Below are 26,395 nucleotides of genomic sequence, written 5' to 3'. Positions count from 1 at the left end.
TCAGGGACTGGGCCAAGGGAACAGGGGAGTAGTGAGAGCACCAGTGTGCTTTGTGAATCCTTGGCTGGGGACCTGTTGCAGCTGGGCACAACTTAGTCTCCCATCCCCCTAGCTGTGACATTAGTCTTCATAGCTGTAGCCAAAAGCTACTTGTGCGGGGGCTAGTTATTATGATATAACTGTCACATCAACAGTGTTGCAGTCGGGCTGGACACGTCACAGGGTTTGTAAGACTGCCCTGTATTAGAATGATATGAACTTTGTAAACAGATCAAAATATGGATTTACTGCCTTTGAATGTATAACTAACAGAGAATTCGCATTTGGGAAGATAAATCATAAAAAACCAATTTGTATTTGATTTTTAAAAGATGGTTTTTATTAAGCACAAACAGTTTTTAATACATATCAATACAAATAGGAAAACATTGGTTTAATGAATCTGATATATCAAAGATTTGATGGGCAGGTTGTATATTGGCACAACAGAAATGGTCATTTTTAAAGTATTACAAATTAAAATTATAGGGTCACTACTGTCTACACAAACAGGTAGTTTACCTACAGCCTAAAAATACTACATCACCTGGGGGGTAAAGAGAGCTACTATTTCAAATGTGGAACTTCTACATTCTGATTAGCACCATTCAAAGCTTGTGTCAGCTGTTTAACTAAGAAGCAACTGACAGGTCAGGGTAAAGCTTTACAGCAAATTTTCAGTGCAAGATTTACAGTTCCTTTTGATAAAATACTTGGAATCTATGGTTTCATAGCATGTTAAATAATTATGGCTTGGCAGATGTACAGTGTTACGATGTTGAGGAGCAATGTTTACTTTGAAGACGAGGCTTTTATAACGGCTATGAAATGCATTATATCAAATGCTGTAATATGCAGACGACATGCTGGGTTACAAATGAAGTCTTATTATGAGCTGCTAGATAAGGGTCCAGTCTATTAGCTCTCTGTGGTAGTGGCTTCTGGTTGTCTCAGCTGCTGCTTTTTCAGGCTAACTAGCTTCATCTTCTCTCTAATGTGTTCTGCTGTAGACGCCATATCGCTTGGGCTCCCAAAGAACTGCTCAGTACTAAAAACCAAACACAAAGAAAGAAAGAAAGAAAGAAAGAAAGAAAGAAAGAAAGAAAGATAAAACAGCATTAGAATTTTCATGTGAATGCAAATAAACTCCTGAAAAGTTGAAACAGCATACAAATATAGGTTCTTTTCTGATTGGGATTTTAAAGGCCAACTTCAGTGTGTTTTAGAGCAGATCCTCAATTGCAATTTTGCTATTACTGATAAGAAAATAAACCAAGAACAGAATGAATATGGTGACTGAGTTACACTCTCACTCACCAAATCAGTCCCTTCAGAACAGCTATGAAGCATGTTAGCAGGCCAGCGTAAGTTTGCTTTGCTACTCCCTGTGCTACCTTTGCTCTCTTCTGTAGCTTCCGGATGGCGAATCTGGCACTTCTGCCAAATTCATTTTTTTAGCAATGTGTAATTGCTATTTGCATTTTTTACTTTAATGTCCAAATAGTCAGCAAAGCAAATGTTTGTTTAATAAATACTACAACACAGTAACGAGGTCATTTGTACTGCAGTATGTGCTGCATATGCAAAATGTGCTATACAAATTCATAACCTAGCAATAATTTACACAAATACATTATGCATCTGCTTACAGCGACAAGAAAAGAAAACTGTCTGTTTAATTAATTTAGATTATGCTAAAAGAATAGTACGTTTTTCTTATGTACATGCTACCTCTCTGATTGACAAAGTCATTGTCTGTCTAATGGGGTTTTGATTTCATCATACAGGAACAGACACAAATCAGCAATGACATTGCAGCACCATTAGTGGTTGCCCTGAGACTGCTGTTATCTTCCCTAATCAGGAAAGCTGAGCACTTGCAGGAAAAAATAAAAAGTACTTACAAGCGAGGAGAGAGAGGAGGTGTAAGGTTAGAGTGAAATTGGTTAGAGAAAGGGAAGGCACACTCAATCACATAGTGACACTGTCAACTTGAACTCTAATCAATTTTAAAAAATGAGTTTAAAGTGGTTTCAGGTAGTATACTTGTCCCTGAGTTCCCCTGTCAATTCTTGTGGTTTTTCCACCATATTCTCTTGCTCACTTAACAAGAATGTTTTTTCTCTCCTTTTGCCATGGAAAAGATGTACAGAAGCAACAAGAAATACCTTCGCTACTGACAACTATATCAGGAAACAGTGAAGCTGACTATATAAAAATGTCAAGTGAAAAAAGTCAACTGAAAAAATTGATAAAAATATTTTTCCTCTCCTCGCTTTCAATTTCAGCAATCATTGGTGTTGCAAAAAGAGAAGATACAAACTGTTCAGAGAGAAGTATGATGTTTAAGTTGACAAATGCTCTTTAAAGCAATTTATCCAGAAAAGATAGTCTATTTCCTGAAATGGACAACATCTCATTAACAAGATACAAACTACTCAGCAATTGCTCTAACCAAAGGGTAAGATTGTTACTCAGGAACAGAAATCAGAGCAGTTCTTCAAAAAGCATACTTGTCTACTTTATAATGTATATATATGGAAGAGCACACAAGCAGTTGTGCAGACCCATTCTAGGTAAGCACTGATTTGGCCTAAGAGGTAGTATTTCTCCTAGTGAAATGAGTCTTAACCACACTCAGCATTACATGAATTACTGATACCAGAGAAGAATAAATGCGGAAAAAGTATAGACAAATATTCCTACAAATAAAACACTCATATTGGCTTTGCCAGTATTCATAAACATTCAGATGAATAAGTTTCTATTTGCAAGAATGATGGAATGCAGCAAAAGCATCAACCAATTTACAAGTAAATAATTTGCACTGGAAATGATCCTTTCATCATTCTGAGAGCTAGGTGTAAGGAGACAGAAGGAGTGAGCAACATTTTAAAATACAACAAGCAACAGTGATGAGCTGCCCCACCCCCACCACGAGGTGAAGGAATAGCCTAGCCTGCTAGAATTTCAGATCCTGAGATAAGCTTTGTCTTTGGGCTGGTTGCCTGGAGAGCTATGATGATGAGGAGGAGGAGGAGGAGATGACTGCTTGAGACCTTCTCCCATTTTTGAAGAAGGCCCCCAAAGATTGAAACTTGACAAGTAACCACAACCACCAAGCGCCCCTAGGTCATAGGGGAAAGACTTTGTGAGTGACTGTCAGAGGCAGTTTCCAGTACTCTATTTTGCTTATGTTAACAGGTTTTGATTTTTTGTTATAAGCATCACTAGAGGAAAATCCTTACTGACCAACAACTGCGTTTTCTTTCAGACAACCCATTTCACCAGTTTTCAATACATCAAATGGAAATTTTAATGACAAAGAAATTAAGACAAGTTTAAAATATAATTAGTGAATTTTAAAACGTTCATGAAAGTTAGACAGCGAGCCAGCTGGAAAGACCAAGCCTCACATAAGCAAGAACCCATGCATGCTTTTTGTATTTCTATTGCAGCAGTGTCTAATTGGAGCTACATCTGAAGACAATTTGAAAACTTCAGTTAGGGCAGAATGTGGTTACCTGCTTACTCAGCAGCACTTCTTAGGGAGAGAACATCTCACTCAAACTCCAAAGCTTGTAGTTCAAAGTATGAGTGCCTTGTGTGCAATCCTAGTCACTACTGAGGGAGTGCATGGAAATAAATAATATAGTTGAAAGCAATGGGCATGTTCCATTGCTGACTTTTTTCCATTGGCTAGCTATGGAGCAAAACTGGCCCCTTTTCAACTCCTGAGAAACAATCCTGATTCACAGTTCATTACATTAACTTTTAAGAACATAAGAATAGCCATACTATGCCAATGGTCCACCTAGCCAGTGTCCTGTTTTCTGACAGTGGCTAGTGCCAGAGACTTCAGAGGGAATTAACAGAACAGGACAATTTTGAGTGACCCATCCCGTCACCCAGTCCCAGCTTCTGGCAGTTGGGAGGCTTAGGGACACCCAGAATACGGCATTGTGTCCCTCACCATCTTGGCTAATAGCCATTGTTGGACCTATCCTCCATGAACTTATCTAACTCTTTTCTGAACCCAATTATACTTTTGGCCTTCACAACACCCCATGGCAATGAATTTTATAGGTTGACTGTGCATTGTGTGAAGAAGTACTTCTTTTTGTTTGGATTAAATCTCCTGCCTATTGATTTCATTGGGTATCCCATAGTTCTTGTGTTACGTGAATGGGTAAATAACAATTCCCTATTCAGTTTTTCCATATTATTCACGATTTTATGTATGTCTACCATATCCCCCCTAGTCTCCCTTCTAAGATGAACAGTCTCAGTCTTTTAAATCTCTCCTCATATGTAAGTTGTACCATACCCCAATGATTTTTGTTGCCCTTCTCTGTACTTTTTCCACTTCTAATATATCTTTCTTGAGGCAACCAGAACTGTACAGTGTTCAAGATGTGGGCGTATTATGGATTTCTACAGTAGCATTATGATATTTTCTGTCTTATCATCTTTCCCTTTTGTAATGGCTCCTTACATTTTGTTAGCTTTTTTGACTGCTGCTCCACACTGAATGGACAATTAGGGATCTATTCATAATGACTAGAAGATGTTTTTCTTGAGTGATAACAGCTAATTGAAACCCCCATAATTTTTTTTATGTATAGTTGCAATGACTTTGCATTATGTGTATTACTTTGCACTTAACACTGAATTTCTTCTACCATTTTGTTGTCCACTCACCCAGTTTACTGAGATCCCTTTGTAACTCTTTGCAGTCAGCTTTGGATTCAACTATTTTGAGTCATTTTGTATTATCTGCAAATTTTGCAACTTCACTGTAAACCCTGCTTTTCAGATAATTTAAAAAATGTGTTGAACAATTTCAACACTAATCACCTCTGCATATGATGCCACTGTAAAACTTTAACAAAAGCATATTGAGGAAGTATTTCAATAACATGTTCCATACCCATCAGGATAAACTACAGGTACTGTTAATCTGTCCAACAGTGATTTCCCAACTGCTTCAATTTCATCAAATTGCTCCATTTCATTAATGGCTTCAGGCTGCTCTGGAAATTCTTGCAAAATCTGTAACAATAAGAAAATGTAAAAGAAAAAACACAGTGGGCAGTATCAAGCTTCTGTGGAGACATTAACCAGCATAGTTAATGCATCTTCATGTACACATTTACATAAGATCAATCTGTAACAATCAAAGTACACTCAGAAAATCTAAAACAAGAAAGCTATTGATTAACTCATGTTAAGTCTAGGCTGCTGCAGTGTGCGCCAGTACATTTTACATTACAGCTAAGTAGTTCTAAATAAATAAAACAACAAAATCACAACGGACCACCAGGTCTTCCACCAGCATATTCAAATGCATACAAAAGTAACCTGTACCAGCAAACAAGCCAAGTAGCGATTTGAAATACAAGAACATGAATAATAAATAAGCCATTCAAATTATTTCTGAGAACTCCAACCAGCTTTTCAGACACTACTGCAAAGTTCAACAGGTGTGAAAGGGTTAAAACATAGGACTGAAGGAACTGCTATACTGGATCTGGACCTAGTGTCAGTACTTAACTCTATATTTTCATCTAAAGCTGAAGTCATCTTTTCCCTCTTTTGGTAAAGTTTCATGAAAAGGGGTTCTTGTAAAATGCCTGCCACCAGACTGGCAATGCTGAAGTCCTGATTTATCAATTGAATTGGTAGAGAGTATGGGCAGTAGCAGTGCAAGCTTCTTCACACTGTCCCGCCAATATACCATAACATAGTTCTAGGAGGACTACCTTTATGGGTGAGAAAATAATTCTCGCTGCATATCCATTCCCTTTCTTTCTACTTAGATTGCCTACAAATGCATCAGTGAATTATTTCCAATTATGAAAGAGTTCTTGTTCTTCACACCTCTCCATTAAGATTTCTTCACACCTCTCCATTAAGAGCTGGACTGAGACAGTCAACTCATTTACCAACCACTGAACTCTTCTCATTTATCATCAGAATCAAACAGCTTTCAGACACTATTGACCTAGATTTGATCTGAATTAATAGCATAGAGATGAAAGAATTGGCAGTCCATTATCAATCTCCTGAGCCTCCCAATAACCCTAAATCCAAAATGATTTCTAACTAATATTTTTCAAAGAAAAAATTATTGAAAGTCAGGAATGTATGGATTAACTCTACAACAGGACTGTGCTTCAATATTAATTTAAATGTATGCATTACTGTGTCCAATACTGACTATCACATACCAGGATTATGTGCACATTGACATTGTGTGCCCAATAAATTGTAGGTACTTGTGGTTTAAAACAAAATTTTGGATTTGTGACCACACATCTACATGGTGATAAATAGATTTTAAGCTCCTCGCCATAATTTCTTTTTCTAAAAAGAGTCATATAAAACTGATAATGTACATTCATGTGTCTGCAATCGGGTACAGGATCAACAAGCAATATTCCCCAAATCATCATAACATGCACGTTCTGAAGAATTTGCCTTTTCCTTAATCATAATCTAACTTTTTCTGAAACCCATGCATTTGAGAGCCCCCAACTAGTCCTGCAGTAGCTATTGGAATGGCTGTTTTTCCTCACAACATTATGGTAGACTGCATGCTCGTCTTTGTAACCATGACTGATATCCCACTGGGCACAGTAGCGGGACACTTACTTTCATGGTAAAGATGATACCAAGACAGAATAGAAGAATCACAGAAGAATAATAGAACATTAGGGTTGGAAGGGACCTCTGGAGGTCATTTGTCCAACCCCCTGCTCAAAGCAGGACCAACCCCAACTAAATCATCCCAGCTAGGGCTTTGTCAAGACAGGCCTTAAAAACCTCTAAGGATGGAGATTCCATTGTCTCCCTAGGTAACCCATTCCAATGCTTCATCAACCTCCTAGTGAAAACGTTTTTCCTAATATCCAACCTAGACCTCCTCCACTGCAACTTGAGACCACTGCTCCTTGTTCTGTCATTTGTCTACTGTGACCCTCAGGTCTTTTATGCAGAACTGCTGCTGTCTAGCCATATGGTCCCCAGTCTATAGCAGTGCACGAGATTCTTTCGTCTTAAGTGCAGGACTCTGCACTTGCCCTTGTTGAACCTCATCAGATTTCTTTTCCTTGCGGACCTACTCCATGATTTTTCTGGGGACTGAAGTGAGGCTGACTTGTCTGTAAATTCCTCAGATCTTCCTTCTTCCTTTTTTTAAAGGTGGGCACTACATTTACCTTTTTCCAGTCGTCTGGGATCTCCCTCAATCACCATGAGTTGTCAAAGATAATGCTCAATGGATCTGCAAACACATCAGCCACCTCCCTTAGCACCCTAGGATGCACTGCATCTGGCCACATGGACTTGTGCATGTCCAGTTTTTCTAAACAGTCCTGAACCTGTTCTTTCATCACTGAGGGCTGCTCACCTCCTCCCTGTACTGTGCTGCCCAGGACAGTAGTCTGGGAACTGACCTTGTCTGTAAAGACAAAGGCCAAAAAAAAAGCATTGAGTACTTCCACATCATCTGTCACTAGGTTGCCTCCCCAGTTTAACAAGGGGCCCACACTCCCTGACCTTGGTTGCTAACATACCTGTAGAAACCCTTCTTGTTACCCTTCACATCCCTTGCTAGCTGCAACTCCAGTTGTGCTTTGGCCTTCCTGATTTCACCCCTGCATGCTCGAGCAATATTTTTACATTCTTCCCTAGTCGTCTGTCCAAGCTTCCACTTCTTGTAAGCTTCCTTTTCGTGTTTAAGTTCACTAAAGATTTCTCTGTTAAGCCAAGCTGGTCGCCTACCATATTTACTATTATTTTTGCACATTGGGATGGTTTGTTCCTCCATCCTCAATAAGTTTTTTTAAAATACAGCCTGGACTCCTTTCCCTCTCATATTAGCTTTCCAGGGGATCCTACCCATCAGTTCCCAGAGGGAGTCAAAGTCTGATTTTCTGAAGTCCAGAGTCCATATTCTGCTGCTCTACTTTCTTCTTTTTGTCAGGATCCTGAACTCAACCATCTCATAGTCACTGCTGCCCAGGTAGCCACCCACTTCTACTTCCCCTACCAATTCTTCCCTGAGCAAGCAAAAGCACGGCCCCTCGTTGGTTCCTCCAGAACTTACACCAGGAAGTTGTCCTCAACACTCTCCAAAAACTTCCTGGATTCTCTGTGTACTGCTGTATTGCTCTCCCAGCAGATGTCAGGGTAATTAAAGTCCCGCATGAGAACCAGGGCCCCTGATCTGGAAACTTTAGTTAGTTGACTGAAGAAAGCCTTGTGTACCTCATCCTCCTGGTCTGGTGGTCTATAGCAGATGCCATCACGACATCATCCTTATTGCTCTCACCTCTAAACTTAACCCAGAGACAGGCTTTTCTCCAGTTTCATACTGGAGCTCTGAGCAATCATACTACTCTCTTACATACAGTTCAACTCCGCCATCTTTTCTCCCCTGCCTGTCCTTCCTGAACAGTTTATACCCATCCATGAGACAGTGCTCCAGTCATGTGAGTTACCCCACCTAGTCTCTGTTATTCCAATCACACCATACTTCCTTGACTGTGCCAGGCTTCCAATTCTTCCTGCTTGTTTCCCAGGCTTCTTGCATTCATGTACAGGCACCTAAAATAACCAGCCGATTGCCCAACCTTCTCAGTATGAATCAGGAGGCCTCTCCTGTTGCACCCTCCTCCTTGTGCTTCCTCCCGATATCCCACTTCCCCACTTATTTCTGGGCTTAGGTCTCCATCCGCTGGTGAACCTAGTTTAAAGCCCTCCTAATTAGATTAGCAAAGGTTATCTGCCATTAGGTTAGGCTATCTGTCTGCGAAGACACTCTTCCCGTTCTTCGTTAGGTGGATCCTATCTCCTCCTAGCAATCCTTCTTGGAACAACATCCCATGGTTGAAGAATCTAAAGCCCTCTCTCTGATACCACCTGCGTAACTATGCATTTACTTCCACAATTCGATGGTCACTACTGGGCCTTTTCCTTCAACAGGGAGAATGGACGAGAACACCACTTGCACCTCAAACTCCTTTATCCTTCTTCCCTACTCCTAACAATAAAAAAAAAAAAGTCAGCATCAGAGCCAGTAAGTGAACTGAGCTCCCAGTTCTGGCTTTTTTTATTGTTAGGAGTAGGGAAGAAGGACCACTTTAATCACAGAAATGTCCTTCCTCTCTTAGGTATTAGTGTTGACTTTATAGCCCACTAGTGCCCATGTGTTTTTAAGTCATTTAAAGCTAAGTGACTATGACGATAAAATGGAAGAGACAATGGATTTATATTTATGACAGTTTTATGGGATTTATGTTACATTTCAAAAAGCTGAATTATAAGAAATATTTGCAATATAGAACATACTATTTAATATCTTTTAAAAACATAGAAAGCAAAATAAGCAGAATTTGATTGAAGTCCAATAAATACACAGCAAAATTTAATTTACATGTTTATTTTTCATTTTACTTAAACTAAAATAGAACTATTTTTTGTTCCAAAGACAACTCACCTTTTCAGCATTGGAATGAAATGCAATAGCCATTTCCAACCTATGTACTCTCTCTTCTGAAGTTATTGTAAACTGTTTCCAAACTCTGTTCAGTCTTGGAAGTGTGTCTCCTGAGGACCTAGAAGTGCATCGCAGAGACTGGCACAGTACAACTGTAGCCTGTAGTAACTGTCTCCCATAATCATAAGTACTCTGAAAAGAAAAAACAGAGTACATATAAAATTCTAATTTCAGCTTCGGAATAGATGGACAATTTGCAATAATACAGGCAAACTTGCATGAGATGAATTCTTTTAAATATAGTTCCACATTGCATGCTTGCACTAATCTAGTCCAGTAAAATATATCATCTCCACATTGTGTGAATAATAATTAGTTCACTAAATAGTTGGCTATATATTGGGGTTGGTTATTTTTTCTGTGCCCATCAGGTGTCTCTGCATCAATGTGAGATTTGATTTTTAGACATTCAGTTACCAATCCTATATCCTGGGACCAGACATGAAACCCATGTCTCTTGCACTATAATGCAGAGCTGAACCAATAAGCCAGATGGCTGGCCAATGTTTTTGCTACATTAGTTGCAATCACTTCAGAATTCATTAGGAAAACTGTCTCAGACATCTCCCATTTTTTGAACACCAACCTTATTTTATGCTCTGCATTTCCTGTGCCCATCAGAACCTACAAAGGTCATAAGACTGTGGGCACTGCAGGTTTAAAAATTTCTAGATCTAATTACTGATTTTGGCCATCAGTATTTCCCTACACAAGCAGGGATGGTAAAGTACAAAACCAATTAACACTGGAAGCTCTACTATTGTCCCCCAAATTTACACCCAATACAGTTAAAAGCTCCTTGTAGCTATGCAAAAAGTGAGTTTCTAGAACGAAGATAATTCACCACACACCTGTGCAACATCAACAAACTTTCGATGCTTTTCCAACAAAACTTTGGTTTCTTGAGCATCATCTCCCAATCTGATGTGGGTCTTAAGCAGAGCATCCAACAGTTCACTTAACCATTCCACTGCCTTAAAAAGAGAAGTAAATCAGAAGAATAGAAACTGGCTTTAAAACTGATTAAAAAGAAAATCATCAACTACACTAAGCTGAATATAGAACTGAAATACAGCTTTGCATTTCAAAAATGCAGAAAAGGTCTCAACTAAATCAGTGTTTTGTTTATAACCACACCCCTTGTAATCTGCTTTTATTCATTGTCATAATTTTACTCTTTATAATCTAGTTTATGAATACTCTGAAGTAATTAATAACAAAGTAAAAGCCTAAATTTAAAAGAATCATAAGAGAAAAATATACTTTAAAATTGAAAAAAGCATTTGTCAGCATAATATTTGCAGAAGGGGTTTGATGCTTCCTATATAGTCCTGTATTGAAGGGACTAAAGAGGTATAAAGACTAAAAAAAGAGGTATAATTCAGGCATTTTAATTTACATGAAGATAAAACCTGACATATGATTACATACATACATACATATTGTGTGTGTGTGCGCGCGTGCCTGCCTGTGTGTGTAACAGTCAGAAATGTAGCAATCAAGACTTCCAATTAAATCAGATTTATCATAGAGAAAAGTTTGCATTTAGTACCAAGACACAGCCTGGTTGAAGAGCTATACGGTGGCCATGTTATACAAGCCCTTAATACCTGGAAGCATCATGCTGTCAAAAGAGTATGATCATGTTTACTAAATTCACATTTAAGAATATCACACAAAGTCCAAACAAAAAAAACGTGTCTGAAAATAGCAGAGCTGTGAGGTTCCATAACCAGCCATTACCTGAGCAGCATCTTCTTCACATTTAAATAACTGCACCATCTGAAGCATCTTTAACCGTCGTACATCAACCATGTCCTCACACCTGAGGAAACCCAAATATTTAGGAATAACAGCACAGGAGGAGTCACCATCCAGCACACTAAATATACTCTGGAAATGACAGCTATGATATTGTAATTTATGCATTTTTAAATGTACAGTATCAAGAAGTCAGTTTTCTTGAAAAAGATAATTATACATCATTGTGCTACTAGCCTGGCCAGTGTATTACTGGATTTTGCAATGCATTCCAAAGAAACATGGAGTAAATACAGGTCAGCACTAAAAAACAGTGAAGACTCAACAACCATTGCCTTCAAGACGTCTTGACGGATAAAACCAGAGAATGTCTAAAACTCATCTGCATCTCCCTCCTCCACCATATTTAGCCAACTACTATTTAAAAGGTTACAAGAAAAATTAATCATCATAAACAAGAACCATAAAGATTTAAGATTAGTTTGGATGATTTTCTTTGCTATAACTCTTGTAGGGAACCATTCCAAATGTAATTTATATAAAATTAATGCAGAAAAAGGACAGCTAAAATTAAACTCATGACATAATTAATTCATTTTCCACAGTCATGATATGAAAATATTGGAAGCACTTTCCTTTCAGCTTCCTAGAGCTCAATATTATAATACATTAATCTAAATAATGAGTTTTCCCTCTGAATTTTAAAGATATTTAGTAGAATATAGAGAATCAGAATCCTAAGCAGCTCAGTAACAAATTCAGATAGTTATTCATGATAGCAACAGTTAGCTTTGTAAGTGACAGGAGGAGATATCGACACACATGCACACGCGTGTTTTTCAAACAGGCTGCCTAACCTTCAACGTGTTAAAGGTTTGAGCTTTGTTAAGTGTGCCCTGCAGTGCTGGGATGCTTACACTGAGAAGCAACTGCTGTAAGAGTGTGAGAAAACATGACTTTTAGATCCCAAGAATTTTACTGATCTAGCCAAAATATCCCTAGAAATAAACCTTCAAAAATGTATGACACATCTGATAGGTTTAGTAGCCAATATTTTACAATTCTTATTGTGTTACTCACACATGTTTGGGACCTACCAGGAATCTTAAAACTATTTACAACTAGCTACTGCAAACAAACCTTGCAAAGCAAGTGGGAAAATAAATTAAAACTAATGCCTTGTCTGATTTTACTTTGAACCTGATTTCTATTCAGGCTAACTAAAGGACTTTTAAAATCATACAAATTCCTTTGTGCTTATCCATCAGAAAGGAGAAAATTCACATTCAGCTCCTTACTATATTGTTCTTTCCCTGGGGGAAAATAGATAGTAATATTACAGATGAGGCATTCTTGTTAGGGAAGCTGATGTACATAAGCCATAAAACTGTGCATTTTTAGTGAGATGAATATGTTCAATGATTAGTCTGTGGGCATTTTCTTTTATCTAGTATAATCTGCAAAAATTCAGTAGAATTCTAACTGTCCAAACTTCTTGACTCTTTCTGGTGGAAACCACAATAGTGACAGTAAGGAAAAGTGTGGATTTTTAGTTCTGATCGTTTAAGTTTCAATTATTTTAACAAAACCATTTGCCAGATTAGTATACAAAGGATGTAATTTGTGAACATGAATTCAAAACAAACGAAAAGCTTCAAAGACTGCTATGGCTAAAGCAGCTATATGACACAAAGGGCTTCTTGATATGATGAGAAAATATTAAGGGGTCCTACATTTAAATTACTTTCAAAATACATTTCTGTAAAAGGTAATGAAACAATCATGCAGTTGAGAACAGCTGCTGTCACTTCAACAGATCCACCAAGCTGAATGGATTTATCAGGTATAAGATCTGTCCTGGAGAAAGATTTAAGATAGGGGGGGTCTTCAAACTTTTCATCAATGGGGCTCACATCTTATTAGAGAGGCTTTCTCATGGACTACCACCTCTTCATCTCACACACCTGCGATCCCACAGACCACCTCCGTCCAAACTGAGTATCATGCAACATCCCTGTGGCAACTACAGGAATCGTATCAGTGGGAAAGAAACATTAGGAAGATAACTGTCTTTAATGCAAATAAGGCCCCAATTCATACTTAAGCACATCCTATCCTGGACAGCCTTTAAACCTTGCTTAACATTCAATTTAAATCAACAGGACTTGAGCATATGCTTAAAATTATATACCTGCTTAAGTGCTCTTGTGAACAGGGATGCTCTAGTGAATTGAGGCCTCCCCTCAGAGATTAAAATCTTCTGAGGGAGAAGTAATGATTAAATGAAGCATGAGTTATGGTGTGCTTCACAAGAGCATACCACACATCTGCTGCTCCCTAGCTTCGACCCCATTGTGGTTTTCCCCCACCCCAACTGCATGTGTTCTAAGTGGAAAACATATTATTGCCTCTGAGTGTCTGGTAGTGCCTAAAAGAGGAGATATCTTCAAAAATAGCGATATGGGGACAATGTATAATGTCTTCACTCATTCAGTGCCACCATATTGATTCTTTCGGCTCGATTGAGTGGAAGTGGAGACCCACTCAATAAATCCACCAGTCAACTCAATAAATCCATCCCTGCAAAAAGATTAACGCTTCATCGACAGAAGGGCATTTCCAATCAGCGAAGCGTAATGGGGACGCCGCGCTAATTAGAATTTAGCAAGTTGACAGGAGATATACAAGTTACCCTACATAGCTTGCGTATCTCCCGTCGACTGCCACCGAATTTTGCTGTGAGTGTAGACCAGGCCTCAGTAACGTATATTTACTTGCATCTAAGTACAAGAACAGAAGGGAGCACATGGCCTTATGTACCACCCCTCCTCATCTCCCACCCACACACGCCATCCAGCCCTGAAATGTAGCCATCTTTGGGTTCAGGAGTGTGTCACAGCAACAGGTCTAAGGGAAGAAGGAAATAAGACTTCTGTCCTGTTTAAATGGAATATGAGATTTCAGTCACCCAAATTGCAAATGCAAAAATTAGGATTTCACCATCATCCCAGGGTGGAGTCCAATATAAACAAAAGACTGATGTAAAACAGCATCAGTTTTCTTTTAAAATTGAGCTAATCTTAGCTTGTAAAAATCATCATAACCACTACAGTTGCTATTATTACCGTTGCTTTCTGAGCTGCATATCTTCCATCACTCCCTGGATGTGGTCCACATTTTCTTTGTTTTCAGTGGTTACATCTTTTCCATAGGCCCAGGATGCCTGGTTAGATATCTGATCAAGAAGACCTTGACCTTTTTCACGCAAACCTTGCAGACCTACATCTTAAACCAAAATAAATGAAAATCCTGTGTTTGTTAAATCTGGTTAATTTCCCCCTTTCTCGGAACCCTCTCCAATTTTTCAACATCCTTCTTGAAGTGTGGATACCAGAACTGGACACAATATGTCAGGAGCAGTTGAACCAGTGCTAATTACAGATGTAGTATAACCTTTGTATTCCTACTCGATATTCCCCCCTTAATTCATCCAATACCCCTTTTGGCACAGCATCACAGTGGGAGCTCGTGTTCAGCTGATTATCCACCATGACCCCCATGTCTTTTTCAGAGTCACTGCTCCCAGGATGGAATCCTGCATATTTGTATGTATGGCCGGCATTCTTTGTTCCTAGATGTATGACCTTACATTTTGGTTGAATTGAAACATATCAATTAGCATCAATTAGATGGTACAAGATCTACAAATATCTACAGAACGCTAGGGAAAATGGATTGGTTTTTTTTTACCCACTGGACCATAAAATAAATAAATATACGTTTCAAGGAAATGTATGAGATTTGATAGCTATAATTGTTTCAGCATATACATAGGTAATTAGTGCATATAATCTTAAGCATACACATTTACACTGTTTCTAAAAGGTCTAGCATTATCACAGTGATAATGCCTATCAAGCAAAGAACATCTAGGCTATGATTTTAAAATACATTTTCCATGGCTGAGAAACTTTTGGATTCTGCAGTATGAAGAATCCCCTTCAGTGCTTGTCCTTAAAGTCTGTTGTTAAATCTGTTGTTAAATACCATATTAATATAGTGTATGATTTGGGGTATATACAATATAAATTACTGCATATGTGCAATAACTTTTCACATTTAATTACTTCAGCTATTTTAACTGTAATGTATCTTTTCATTCCACAATCTCTCTTCCTACACACTACCCTTTCCTTCATAATAAAGCTAACATATGGCATCTAGAGTCTGTTAAAAAAAATAATTACAAGTCTTATCATTGCAAGCATCCTAGGCCTGGGTAGGCAGAACATAATTCCATTCATAGCTTAATTCATTCATAAAGGGTTCACTTTTGGGGAACAGGAGGTTCATCTTCCTCTTGGGAGATCAGGATATAATCCATGCAGTATATTCCCCTGCTCCTTCCAGGTTTGGGGAAGGAGAGGTGAAGTCCAAGGTTCAAATTCTAGGTTTGCTACTAAATGTAAATACTGTAATGATATATTTCATTTGTGTACATATTATTTTGATCATTTTTGATACAAAATAATCACAGACCATGTCATAGCCAAACGTGGCATAAATATGCAGTAGAGAATGCAGTGTTAGGGGAGAAGTGATCTTTCTATATGTAAGAAAGGGGTGAAAGAGTGTAAAGAAAGAACTGAGGAACGGGAAAACAAGTTTAATATAGTTAAACAAAAATGGAAAAAAACGTCCTTAGCATTTGTCCCGTTCAAGTAATTCATCCAGTATAACGTATATTTCTGCATTTCAGCAATTTTCTGCTTACCAACACTTTTCAGCTTCTCTTCAAGCAGTTTTAAAGTTTGCTGAATTGATGCTCCATCAGCTGGTGCTACATCTGCACACAACATCCCTAATAAGCCATCTAACTGCTGCGACAACTGAAATAGAGAGGGATAAAGACAAACCTTTTATCTGGTATGTAACCATTCTTTGTAATGATATAATTACAATTGCAATTATTACTTAAAAGACATATAAGCAGTACTTCCAAGCCCAAGTGATCCAGAATCATGAGTCAGGCCCTCCAAAATCACAAGATTAGTTTAAAAATAATGAGATTAAAAAACCAAACAAATTTTAAGTTCTTTTTCTTTGCTTTCTGGTTTCTGGTTCACTTATGCCAAATTTTCCAACTTTTCTCCCCATCCATGAAGGCTAGAAACTTATTTTTAAAGCTGAAATTATCACCTAATTACATAGTTCCAGCAACTGGCTTTTAAAGAAAAAAATGCGAAGTCCTGCGATAAAATCATGAGTTGGCAACACTTCAGACAAATAAGAGCTAGAAAATATCTTAGAGAGAAACTCTGAAGAATATACTATCCCAGCCAATCAAAAATATAAGTAAAAAGAAGTTAGCTGAAACTCTTATTATGATTTATGCTACAACTTAAATATTGTAGAAATGTAATGCCATACCAGAATGTCTAGTGTTGCAATATACATTTCTCTTACAAAACAGAAGGCCGCAGACTTAATAATAGTATTTTTAAAAGGTTACCAATCAATGAAGACTTTTGCATTTTTCACAGAAGTTACTTTGTTTTTTCAATACATCTTGGACAAGATATTGAGCATCAATAGTAATGTCAATAGTAAGCCTGTAAACACTTAAATCAAGCTTACATCTTGGGCAACACCATGGAATTCAAGTGCTGCCTGTAACAGATTTTGCCTAAATTCCAGCTGACTGGCCTGCCGGTAACAGACATCGCTCAACTGTTGCTGTAGTGCTTTCAACTCTACCAGGTCCTCCTCATCCCCAGCATTTAGCAGTGCTGCAATCTGCTGATTAAGCTCCACATATACTGCAAACCATTCCTACAAAAAAAGAGCAAGAACCACATGATTAAAGATTAAAAGTAAAATACCACCACAGTAAATGTATTTCTTTTAAAATGACAGGCATCTGAATGTATCGAGTGTTTTAGTGTATTTTTCTTTTTGGCACATCAGTGGAATCTTTCAGCTAGAAGAGGAGTAGTAAATGTAGGTTTATGCAGCATTTTGAAAATTTACATGGCAAGAAGCATGTCTCATCCTGTATCAGGGTGGATAAAATCAAAAACAAAAAATACCCTGATAATTTAAAAATGGGTAAATAAATAAATAATTGCCTTTTTTAAATTTTAAATTAAATACAGGTATACTTTTAAAAAATAAATATATGTAAATTTAAATATGAAACTGACAATCTATTTTAAGGCCTAAACTACTTTATCTTTTAAATCATATAAGTTAAATACAAAAATAATATTAAGCTGTACTTGTTTGTTGTCTAGTTTTAAAGAAAGTCAAACTAAACTGGTAGAAGTCACTTGCTAAGCACCTAGAACTACAGTCTGTTGAAGTGATAAACCAATTTTTATGTAGTGTTGTTGGAGTAGCCATGTCACTCAGAGGATATTCGAGAGACCAGCTGGGTGAGGTAGTATCTTTTATTGGACCAACTTTTGTTAGTGAGAGAGAAGCTTTTCAGCTGCACAGAGCTCTTCTTTAGGTTTTCCTCAGATCTGGAAAAGGTACTGAGAGTGTCACAGCTAAATACAATATTGAACAGATAGTTACTTATACAAAAACTATCTGTTCGATCTTGTATTTAGTTGTGACTTTCTCAGTACCTTTCCTAGACTTCAAAAAGAGCTGTGTGTATCTCGAAAGCTTGTCTCCAGCTAGCTTTTGTCAGCAGTAGCCTCTTCTGCAGGTGCAGAGAAAATACTTTCTTCTTTTCAATTTATTCAACTACTTCAGTTCAATAACTAGTTCATTCAAAGTTAAAAAACTAATTGAGGGTTGAAAAAGCAGGAAAAGCTTGTTTTCCTTTTCCAGTCTATGGCTACGTCTAAACTTGGAACTAGAGATGTGACTCCCAGCTCAGACAGACATCTTTTCAAGCTAGAGTCTTAAAAAGAGTAGCCACAGTAGCACTGGCAAAGGCAAGTGACAGCCTGGGCTAGCTGCTCTACATTCAAATCTGCCCAGATACTGTCTGTATGTACTCGGGATGGCTCGCATGTGCCGCTGTTCTCCACTGCCCATGCTACCACAGCTACGCTATTACTTTTAGCATGCTAGCTTCATGAGAGCTATCGTGATTATCTCTGCGTGAGCTGGGATCATAACCTTAACTTCTAGTGTAGAGGTAGCCCATAAATAAAAACTATTTGTGAGAGGGTGAGATCTGATAGTTCTAAAATCTTGAAGGACATGGTGACCAGAAACAATCAGTTTAATTAACTAACTACCAATAATACGTCCTTGGTTTAATATGTCAGTTAGCTTGAAGTGCAAAATACATTTTGACAAGCTTTTTTTTCCTTATGTATCTATCACTTCTAAAATAGTTTTATTTAATAAAAAATATAAAATACTGGTTTTGTACATTTGTAACTGAATTTGTAATTTGAATTTGAATTGCCACCCAAACAGAGGTTCACACAAATCACAAGCAAAAAAAGTCAATCATCATGTAGTAAATAAAAATGCATCATTCACCATATTCTAACAAAATTAAAAATGTAAAAGTTATGAATCTGAATAAATTTAAGTATTTAACTGCTTCAATAAACATGCGTAGATAATTTCTCCTCCTGGTTTGCAAAAAGGAGCACCAAAATTTAGCATAAAGGATACATTTAGCTGCAAATCAACATGTTTTAATCATTAGCAACTAATGAGAATCACCCTCTCTTTAGAAAAACAACTAAAAGTGTAAATGCAAAACACAATTAAAAGCAACTATTTAAATCAAGGTTTCCTGCTTGTGATTTGTGATTTAAATCAATCCACTCTGCTCTATCTTAAACACAGTTGGAAATTTTACAAATAAAAGTATATAGTTCTGAAACTACTGACACCACTTGAAAGTAGGGGGAGGTCCATTGTTACAAACTGTAAACCCAGCCTCTCTCTTGGCAAATACTGCAAACACATTCCCATTAATATTTGCGTGTACAGCACAAAAATGCCACTGTCTAAACATACATCATGATTTAATCATCATTAAGGTGTTCGTGGTACCCTACAGAAACAATGACAAAGCCCTCGCATGATGTAAATCATTATTAAAAGACTGCCAGTGAATCATATGATATTACTTTCAGCAATATGACTATTGCTAGCAATAAACTTAGAAAAGTCATTAGAAAAATATTTTAGGCAAAGTGAAGTAAATATTATCCTACAAATAAAACGGGGCAGCAAAATACAGAAACAGGTTATTTTTAAATTTCTTCATTATATGAGAGAAGTTGTTTCCAAAATGTTTCCTTACATCCCTTTATATTGTTGAACCCATACTATATAGCTTTAGGGTTTTTTAATTTCTCAAACACTGAGCACTGCCCAATGATTTTTCTGATATTGTCACAATGTTTTATTTACAAAAGGAAAACATTTCAAATGATGAAAAGTTCATAGAGAATGAAAGCCTACTTCATATATCAAGATAAGAAATCCAGTGTTCATCTGATGTTGTTATAAATTTGTAATACCAAACATGGCTGCTAGACATCTTTGTTATTTTGGTCTACTGACAAAATGACCTTCAAACGTCCTACATAGTTCTAATATAAGAGAACAGTGCCACCTATTGGTTGTACTAATGAAATACGTGATTTAGTAACTAATGCTTTATCTTGTCATTGCCCAGTAAACAAGGTGTTCAAAATTTTTAAAAACTTATTCTATTCCTTCATCTTTTGCATAGAATTTACTTATACAACATGCAAAATTAATAGAAATAAGCACATCTGCAATTCTGGCTTTTTGTTCAAGCTTCTTTGCTGTCTGACTTTGCCAGAAATGAAGCACAAACTGTGGAAATCTGAAATCAAGCCCCAGACCTCCACACCTGGCATCCATTTTAGCACTCTCGGAGAGGCCCAGGGAAGAGTGGGCATAGAGAATGACTCTCACTCCTAGAGGTCAGGATTGGGGTACCTTGGAATTGTAATGTGGAAAAATCTTGTACTGTCGCTGCTTATGTTGCACCTATTATGTGGATAAAAAGATTATAACAAACTCAAAACTACAAACCAAGAATCACAAGCTAAATACCCATTGCAGTAAGCTACACTGGAGAAAAATAAAGTTAAAAGAAACTTTAGCTGAGGACACTGTTAAACAGTTGAGAATATTTATAATATTAAACAACCAATCCTAACAGATGTGATAAAATATTTATAATATGGGAGGAAAAGAAGAAATCAATGTTAAAAAAACTCTTACAAAAACCATGGTGACAAGTAAAATATGGCAAGAGTTCACATGGAGAAATGAGAAACTCAAGGTGGAGGCCACATTAGCTCAATATAAAACCAAAATGTCAGTTTCTTCCCATAATTAGCCCCCCCCCAAAAAATCTGAATCATCTTTAAAGACATCTGATTAAAAATGTTCCAGGAAATACCTCCAAAAGACTGCAGTTGAAATATCAACATACAAAATTATATTCAGAAAAATCTCATGCAATCTAATGAAAAGCTTGAAAACATAATGAATAGAACAGAACCAAAATTAAGCTCTACTGTAAAGCTAAATGCAAATCATAAGGACAGAATAAGGTCTTACAACAAATTATTCAAAATGATTGCTTAAAAAGCTAAGGATCAGAACACTTGAATCCCCTGATTGTCAAACTTGGTGCGCACACATCCTATGGTCAATTGTAGCAAAAGCTGCCAATATCTAACAGAATTAAAATTACACGTACACTTGCTCAATAACAAGACCATTCTTAATCAAGGCTGTTTAAGTCAAATGATTAGCTCTAAACCCAATTTGGCCAGACTCACACAGGTCATGACCATGAAGAAAAGGCAAAAATTTGGCTAAAGACAATGAGCTCAAGTAGATTAGACATGCAGAGAAACAATGAAGTAGGTCACAAATTGCTTATTATCAAAACATCTGAAGTAGCTTTTTCAAGACTGGATTTACATAGAATACTGAAAACAAATAGAAATATTCCAGAAACTAAAGCAGAATGAAAGCAATTCAATCAATAATAAATAGAAGACATGTCCAAAGTAATGCGAGGGGAGGTGGTGGATGAGGTGGGAAGAGCAGTGGAGAGGAGAAAAGATCCAACAGGCAGGCAGTTTGACCTTAGGAATGGGTGAAGAAATATCCACAAAGATTGAAGAAAATTAGGAAAATGATAAAGGAATAAGAGAAGAAGATAGACAGCAAATGTGTATTTCCAGATCAATTATAGGAGATGCTCCCAGATTGGAAGGCAAAAACAAGCACACACACTCAGGTGCAGAGCTACTCTGAAAAGCGACTTTGTAAATGGGGTTCCATGTTTAATACATGTCAATGATTTCCAGATCAAATTTGCTTAATTTATAAGTCTAAAGATGTTTTTTCTAACTGCCAGCACTGCAGATTCATACTAGGACTGAAAACCAGCCTGTGTTCTTTCCTGCTTGTGCATTATCAACAGTGATAAATAGTCTGTAGGCCAAATTCAGACCTCAGTCACACCTCTGCAGCCCATGGTCTTTTGTGGAATTGCAAGGATCTGAGGACAGAAGTTGGCCCTCAAATGGAATTTAGTTCATTTTGTTAATGATACACAAACATGAACAGAATTTAGCTCAGCCTTCCTTATGTATGTCACTCTACAATGCTAACATGAATAAAGCATAACAATTATTTTGTCATTAAAGCTAGCAGATATTACTTTCTATACACATAAGGATCAGACATTTTGGGTAAGAAAGTGCCATTTACACATATCACTTTTCAGAGTAGATGACTTAAATGATTTAGAGAGTTTAGTTCAACAGAAGGACAAAACAGTAGGTGGCCTCCCCTAGCTGAATGCTGAGAAATCAAATCTCAGTAACAATAAATCAGTTGGTTACAGAGGATATTTCTATTGCACTTTAAAGGTCTGCAAAAGGTATCTGTAAACAGACATATTGAAAAGTAGAATAGTATTTGGTCAGCAAAGTTAGAAATAAACCATCAACATTTTATTTCAAACTAAACTATGTTTCAAATCTTGTTAACTGAAATCTATCTTCATTGATAACTGAAAGTGGTAGGTTCTAGCCAAATAAGTTGCAAATTTAAACATCTCATTTACCAGACCATTAACAGAGCTTATCATAAACGTTTTCAAAAATGTTCCTTTTCAGGCTTATTCTCCCTTTTGATGTCACTTTTACTGAAAGTACAAATTATCATGGTGGCTTTTCAAACATCAACATGAATTACACACAGACAAAAAGCATATAATTAGATTTTATTATCTACATTGGAAACCATAAAAATCTGTATCTAATGGACATAGGGGTAATTAAAGCAGTCCAGATACTCCTCTTTATACCCCATACATCACTGCCTGCCCAAAACACCTACGAATCTGTCACTAGAATATATTGTTCACAATTAATGACATGGACTCAACCATGTGGTAACGTGGGGGAGGGGAGAATATCTCACACTGTGTTGACTCTCAATTTCTTCATGTTTCTGTTGCAAAGCTTGTGAGGCTCTAATGGAATCACCTATCCCCCACTGGGTTCGTAGTTGTTCTGATCCAGGTCCTTCAAGCCAGTTCACTACCTGTGAAGATATAATAGTTTAGATGACAACAAATACACCAAATACTCTCAACAGCTTTTTAAAATACTTCCACTGACGCTATCTTTGTGGTTTTCATTTCAAAGTAATTGAACCACAAATTCAATAAAAAAGTTGGATTTTTTTTTTAAAAGTAACTTTGGAAGTGACTTGATTTCATATGCCTTTGGTAGAATGTATTTTTCATTAACCTTAGGCTCTCAGGTCATGCTAGAAGCTGACAGCTCGCAAAAGATTTAGCACTCTCATATTTATCATTTCACATCTCTGTCAAAGTGAATTTAAAAAAACCCTTATTTTTTAAGACAAGACAAGACAATTTATTTAATTTTCAGACTAATTAAATTAGCCTAGACCAATGAATTGCAGTGCATGTGTCAACATTGCTGGAATGTCGGACACCTTCATGCTCACAAGAGTGTTTTTTCCCTGCTTTGTTGAACAAGCATGTTTTTAATATAAAATATTAACAATACAGAAGCCGTTTCCAAAAAATACAGGCCCTTATCCTGTAAACTATCCCCTTTGACATAAGGATGCACCCAGTGTCTCCTTTAAAAGTTCAGGGGTCAGCCTTTGCAAAATAGCTTGTAAGATTAGGGTCTTAATGTCTAATCTATAGCTGGAAAGTCCCAAGATTAAAGTGCCAAATGTGTTATATTTTTGTAAACAAAGACCATCAATTCATTTTGATTTATATGTTGGGAAATTGACTAATTATGGTGGAATGGCCTTTAAAATTACTCTTTATGTATATTTCAAGTATACTTAAGTTTGAAGTATTAGACTATACCCATAGCATACATTTTAAGATTAAAGTAGCTATGAAATATACACCTATGCCAGCTGAAAAAAGCCACTTCTTGTCACCAAAGCCACCCAGGAGTCCTGAAGCAACTAGGAACCCAGAGACCCCTAAATTATAAGACTTAATGACAAAGGACAGGCAAACAGCTTCCCTTCTTTAATCATAAGACTTCATTTTAAATCACAAAAATATATACAAACATACTATGAAACTCAGTTGGCTGGCAGTGTGTGCACACCCATTTTTCAGAGAACACAGCTTCACAAAGGGAAAAACAAGTGCAGAATACGGATTCATCCTTGACTTCTCTGTCAGCATGGAAGGTCATGGTGCTATACAGTGTGCAAGAGTGACTAGGACTATTTTTGGATCATTCAAAAAGTCCATCCAATTCAGTCACCTTACCTACATTTATCCATACATGTATTACACCTTCGAAGAAGTGCCTTTCCAAGAGCTTGTTCTCTGTTCCGAAAGCATACAAGAAACACAGAAGCCTCAAGACACCATTATTATTTGTATTACTGTAGCAGCTAAGGAAGTTTACAATCTAAGACAGACATCCAGACCTCCTGTCCTGCCCACATCCTGCATGGTGCCCCCTCTGATATCAGTGAAGAGCGGCAAAGAAGAGAAGCTACCAGTATATCTGTCAATGATCCTAGTTTGGCTGGGAAAACCCTTCCAGGGAAATTGCTTTGAGACTGTGCAAGACTACTGCTCAGCAGCCCCTGCTTCATTCCTCACTGGAGTCTTTTCAATTACCCATGGAGTGGGTGCATGGCAAAGAGAAGCCAACCGAGGATTCTGTACTCTCTATGCCAGCGGTCCTTAACTGTGGGGCGTGCCCCCTAAGGGGGTGTGGAAGAACGTTTGGGGGGATGGGGGGTGGAAGGAACGCCACCCTGCCCCATTCTGCCCTTAGCTCCACTCTGGACCCACCCCCCCACCCTGCCCCCAGCCGTAGCTCCAGCCCCCGCCTCAGGCCCCTGGTCTGCTCCTGGCTGCAGCCACAGCTCCGGGCCCGGTCCTGGTGCAACTGAAAAAATTTGTGGTCCACTGGCTCTATGCAGATACGAGAGGCCATTTACCAGGGAGAGACGGGGAAGCTAGATGGTGAGATGGAAGGCTTGGGAGACAAGAGGAACAACATTATTATTGATGGACAGTTTTTTAAGATAGTCAGTAGCTGGGGGCCACTGCAGGATTGTATGTGCAATTTTTGTGAGTTTGGAATAATTTCTCTGATTTTTTTCTTAACCCTTCTAAGAACCTCCCTCCCCCCAAATTAACCAAAATATACACAGAACTATTCATCTACTGGGGGCCTGACAGCCCTCACATCCTATTTATTAAGAGAATTGTTCCTGGATATACATGAAAAACATTGCCAACTATATAGTGGGGAACAGAAGAAAAGAGAGCGAAACCTGGAGAGTGGGTGAGAACTAAAAGCTTCACAGTGAAGCAGAGAAGGGAAGGAAAGCAGAAAATGGAGAATTGGGAGTAAAAACAACCACCAATGGCAAGCAATATTGGCAATAAGTAAATAAGAAGATGAGAGAGAATGGGCAAAAACACAGATGGAGTGAATCAGCAATACTGAGGGTCATCCCAGCTGGGAGGCTCCAACTGAAGCACTGCCCTAGGTGCAATCAGGACTGCATAGGGTCAGGACTCTTACTGCGGCAACTTGCAATGTCCATTCATTTGGGTCAGTTTATACATCAGCTTTGGGGCTGCTCTCACTTGTCTTTTTTCTTTTCTTTAATTTGTCTGTCCCCATCATCTGCTTCCCATTTTAATCCTTCACCCCCATTCTTTGTACCAATGAAGTGTTGACTCCTCCTGCAGGTGGGCAGCTTGCTCGCGGTGGCTGTTGCCATTACATACGATGTGTGTATTTCTAGCCCTGAATCTAGGCAGGTTGACTTCTCTTTTAAATTTAGTAAAAGTTTTATTGCATTTTTGTATAGTACTTAGATGCCTTTGACAATCATCTGAAAACTGATTAACTAAAATAGATGAAAACATAGCTTTATTGTGTGCTAAGATGCAGTTCACTTGTTATGCAGCAGCAGTACAACAGACAGAGCAAATGGATGACTATTTCTAATCAAAATGATGCAAATTGAGGTTGATGCCCCAATAAACAAGTCTATTTAAATACATTAATGAAGGCAGTTTGCCAAGCTAGGTTATAAACTTTGTTTCAATCAGCAATTCTTGCTCAGCCAATTTGAATATTATCCAGCTACAGGAAAAATCCCATGCCCTGTTTATATAATTTGTGATCTATGCAGTACTGTTATCTTCTACACTACACATTTTTTGTTTTCAACTGAAAATATCAATCAGAAGAAGTGTTTGGGCTTTTCTTTTCTTTTGAAGATTTCAGTGACTACACAAGTGAAAATAGTTTCTTGATGGATTTACATTTTCATTGGCAGGATGTCTCTGACTTCTCATTAGAAGCATGAGGTTTTGGGAAGAAAACCAGTAAGTGGGTAAAGTTGACTGATGTGAAATTCAGAAATTACTTTAGGGATGAATTTCCAGTAAAGGCAAAGGGAAACATTTTCCTTACAAAAAAAATGTATGGAGGGGCAGCCATAGAA

At 37.6% G+C, this 26,395-nt stretch overlaps 1 protein-coding gene across 8 annotated transcripts in view; it reads right to left on the bottom strand.

The window, feature by feature from the left end:
- Window positions 1-362: 362 nt before the first annotated feature.
- Window positions 363-26,395, bottom strand: part of SESTD1 (SEC14 and spectrin domain containing 1) — a 102,185-nt gene continuing 76,152 nt past the window's right edge. For all 8 annotated transcript variants that reach the window (XM_067549100.1, XM_067549099.1, XM_067549106.1 and 5 more), the window contains 9 exons: window positions 22,829-22,951; window positions 17,000-17,194; window positions 16,137-16,251; window positions 14,488-14,647; window positions 11,345-11,426; window positions 10,453-10,575; window positions 9,542-9,733; window positions 4,970-5,091; window positions 363-1,087 (listed from right to left, as the gene is read on the bottom strand). In XM_067549100.1, the coding sequence (XP_067405201.1) occupies window positions 958-1,087; window positions 4,970-5,091; window positions 9,542-9,733; window positions 10,453-10,575; window positions 11,345-11,426; window positions 14,488-14,647; window positions 16,137-16,251; window positions 17,000-17,194; window positions 22,829-22,951 (1,242 nt within the window). In that variant the 3' untranslated portion in view covers window positions 363-957. The remainder of the gene's footprint in view (window positions 1,088-4,969; window positions 5,092-9,541; window positions 9,734-10,452; window positions 10,576-11,344; window positions 11,427-14,487; window positions 14,648-16,136; window positions 16,252-16,999; window positions 17,195-22,828; window positions 22,952-26,395) is intronic.

This window comes from Emydura macquarii, unplaced genomic scaffold (assembly GCF_026122565.2).
Source record: "Emydura macquarii macquarii isolate MOO-44397 ecotype Brisbane River unplaced genomic scaffold, CSIRO-AGI_Emac_v2 contig_1253, whole genome shotgun sequence".
In the NCBI taxonomy this organism is placed as follows: domain Eukaryota; kingdom Metazoa; phylum Chordata; order Testudines; family Chelidae; genus Emydura; species Emydura macquarii.
Note: the sequence above shows the minus strand (reverse complement) of the source record. Positions and strands in the feature narration are given on the sequence as shown.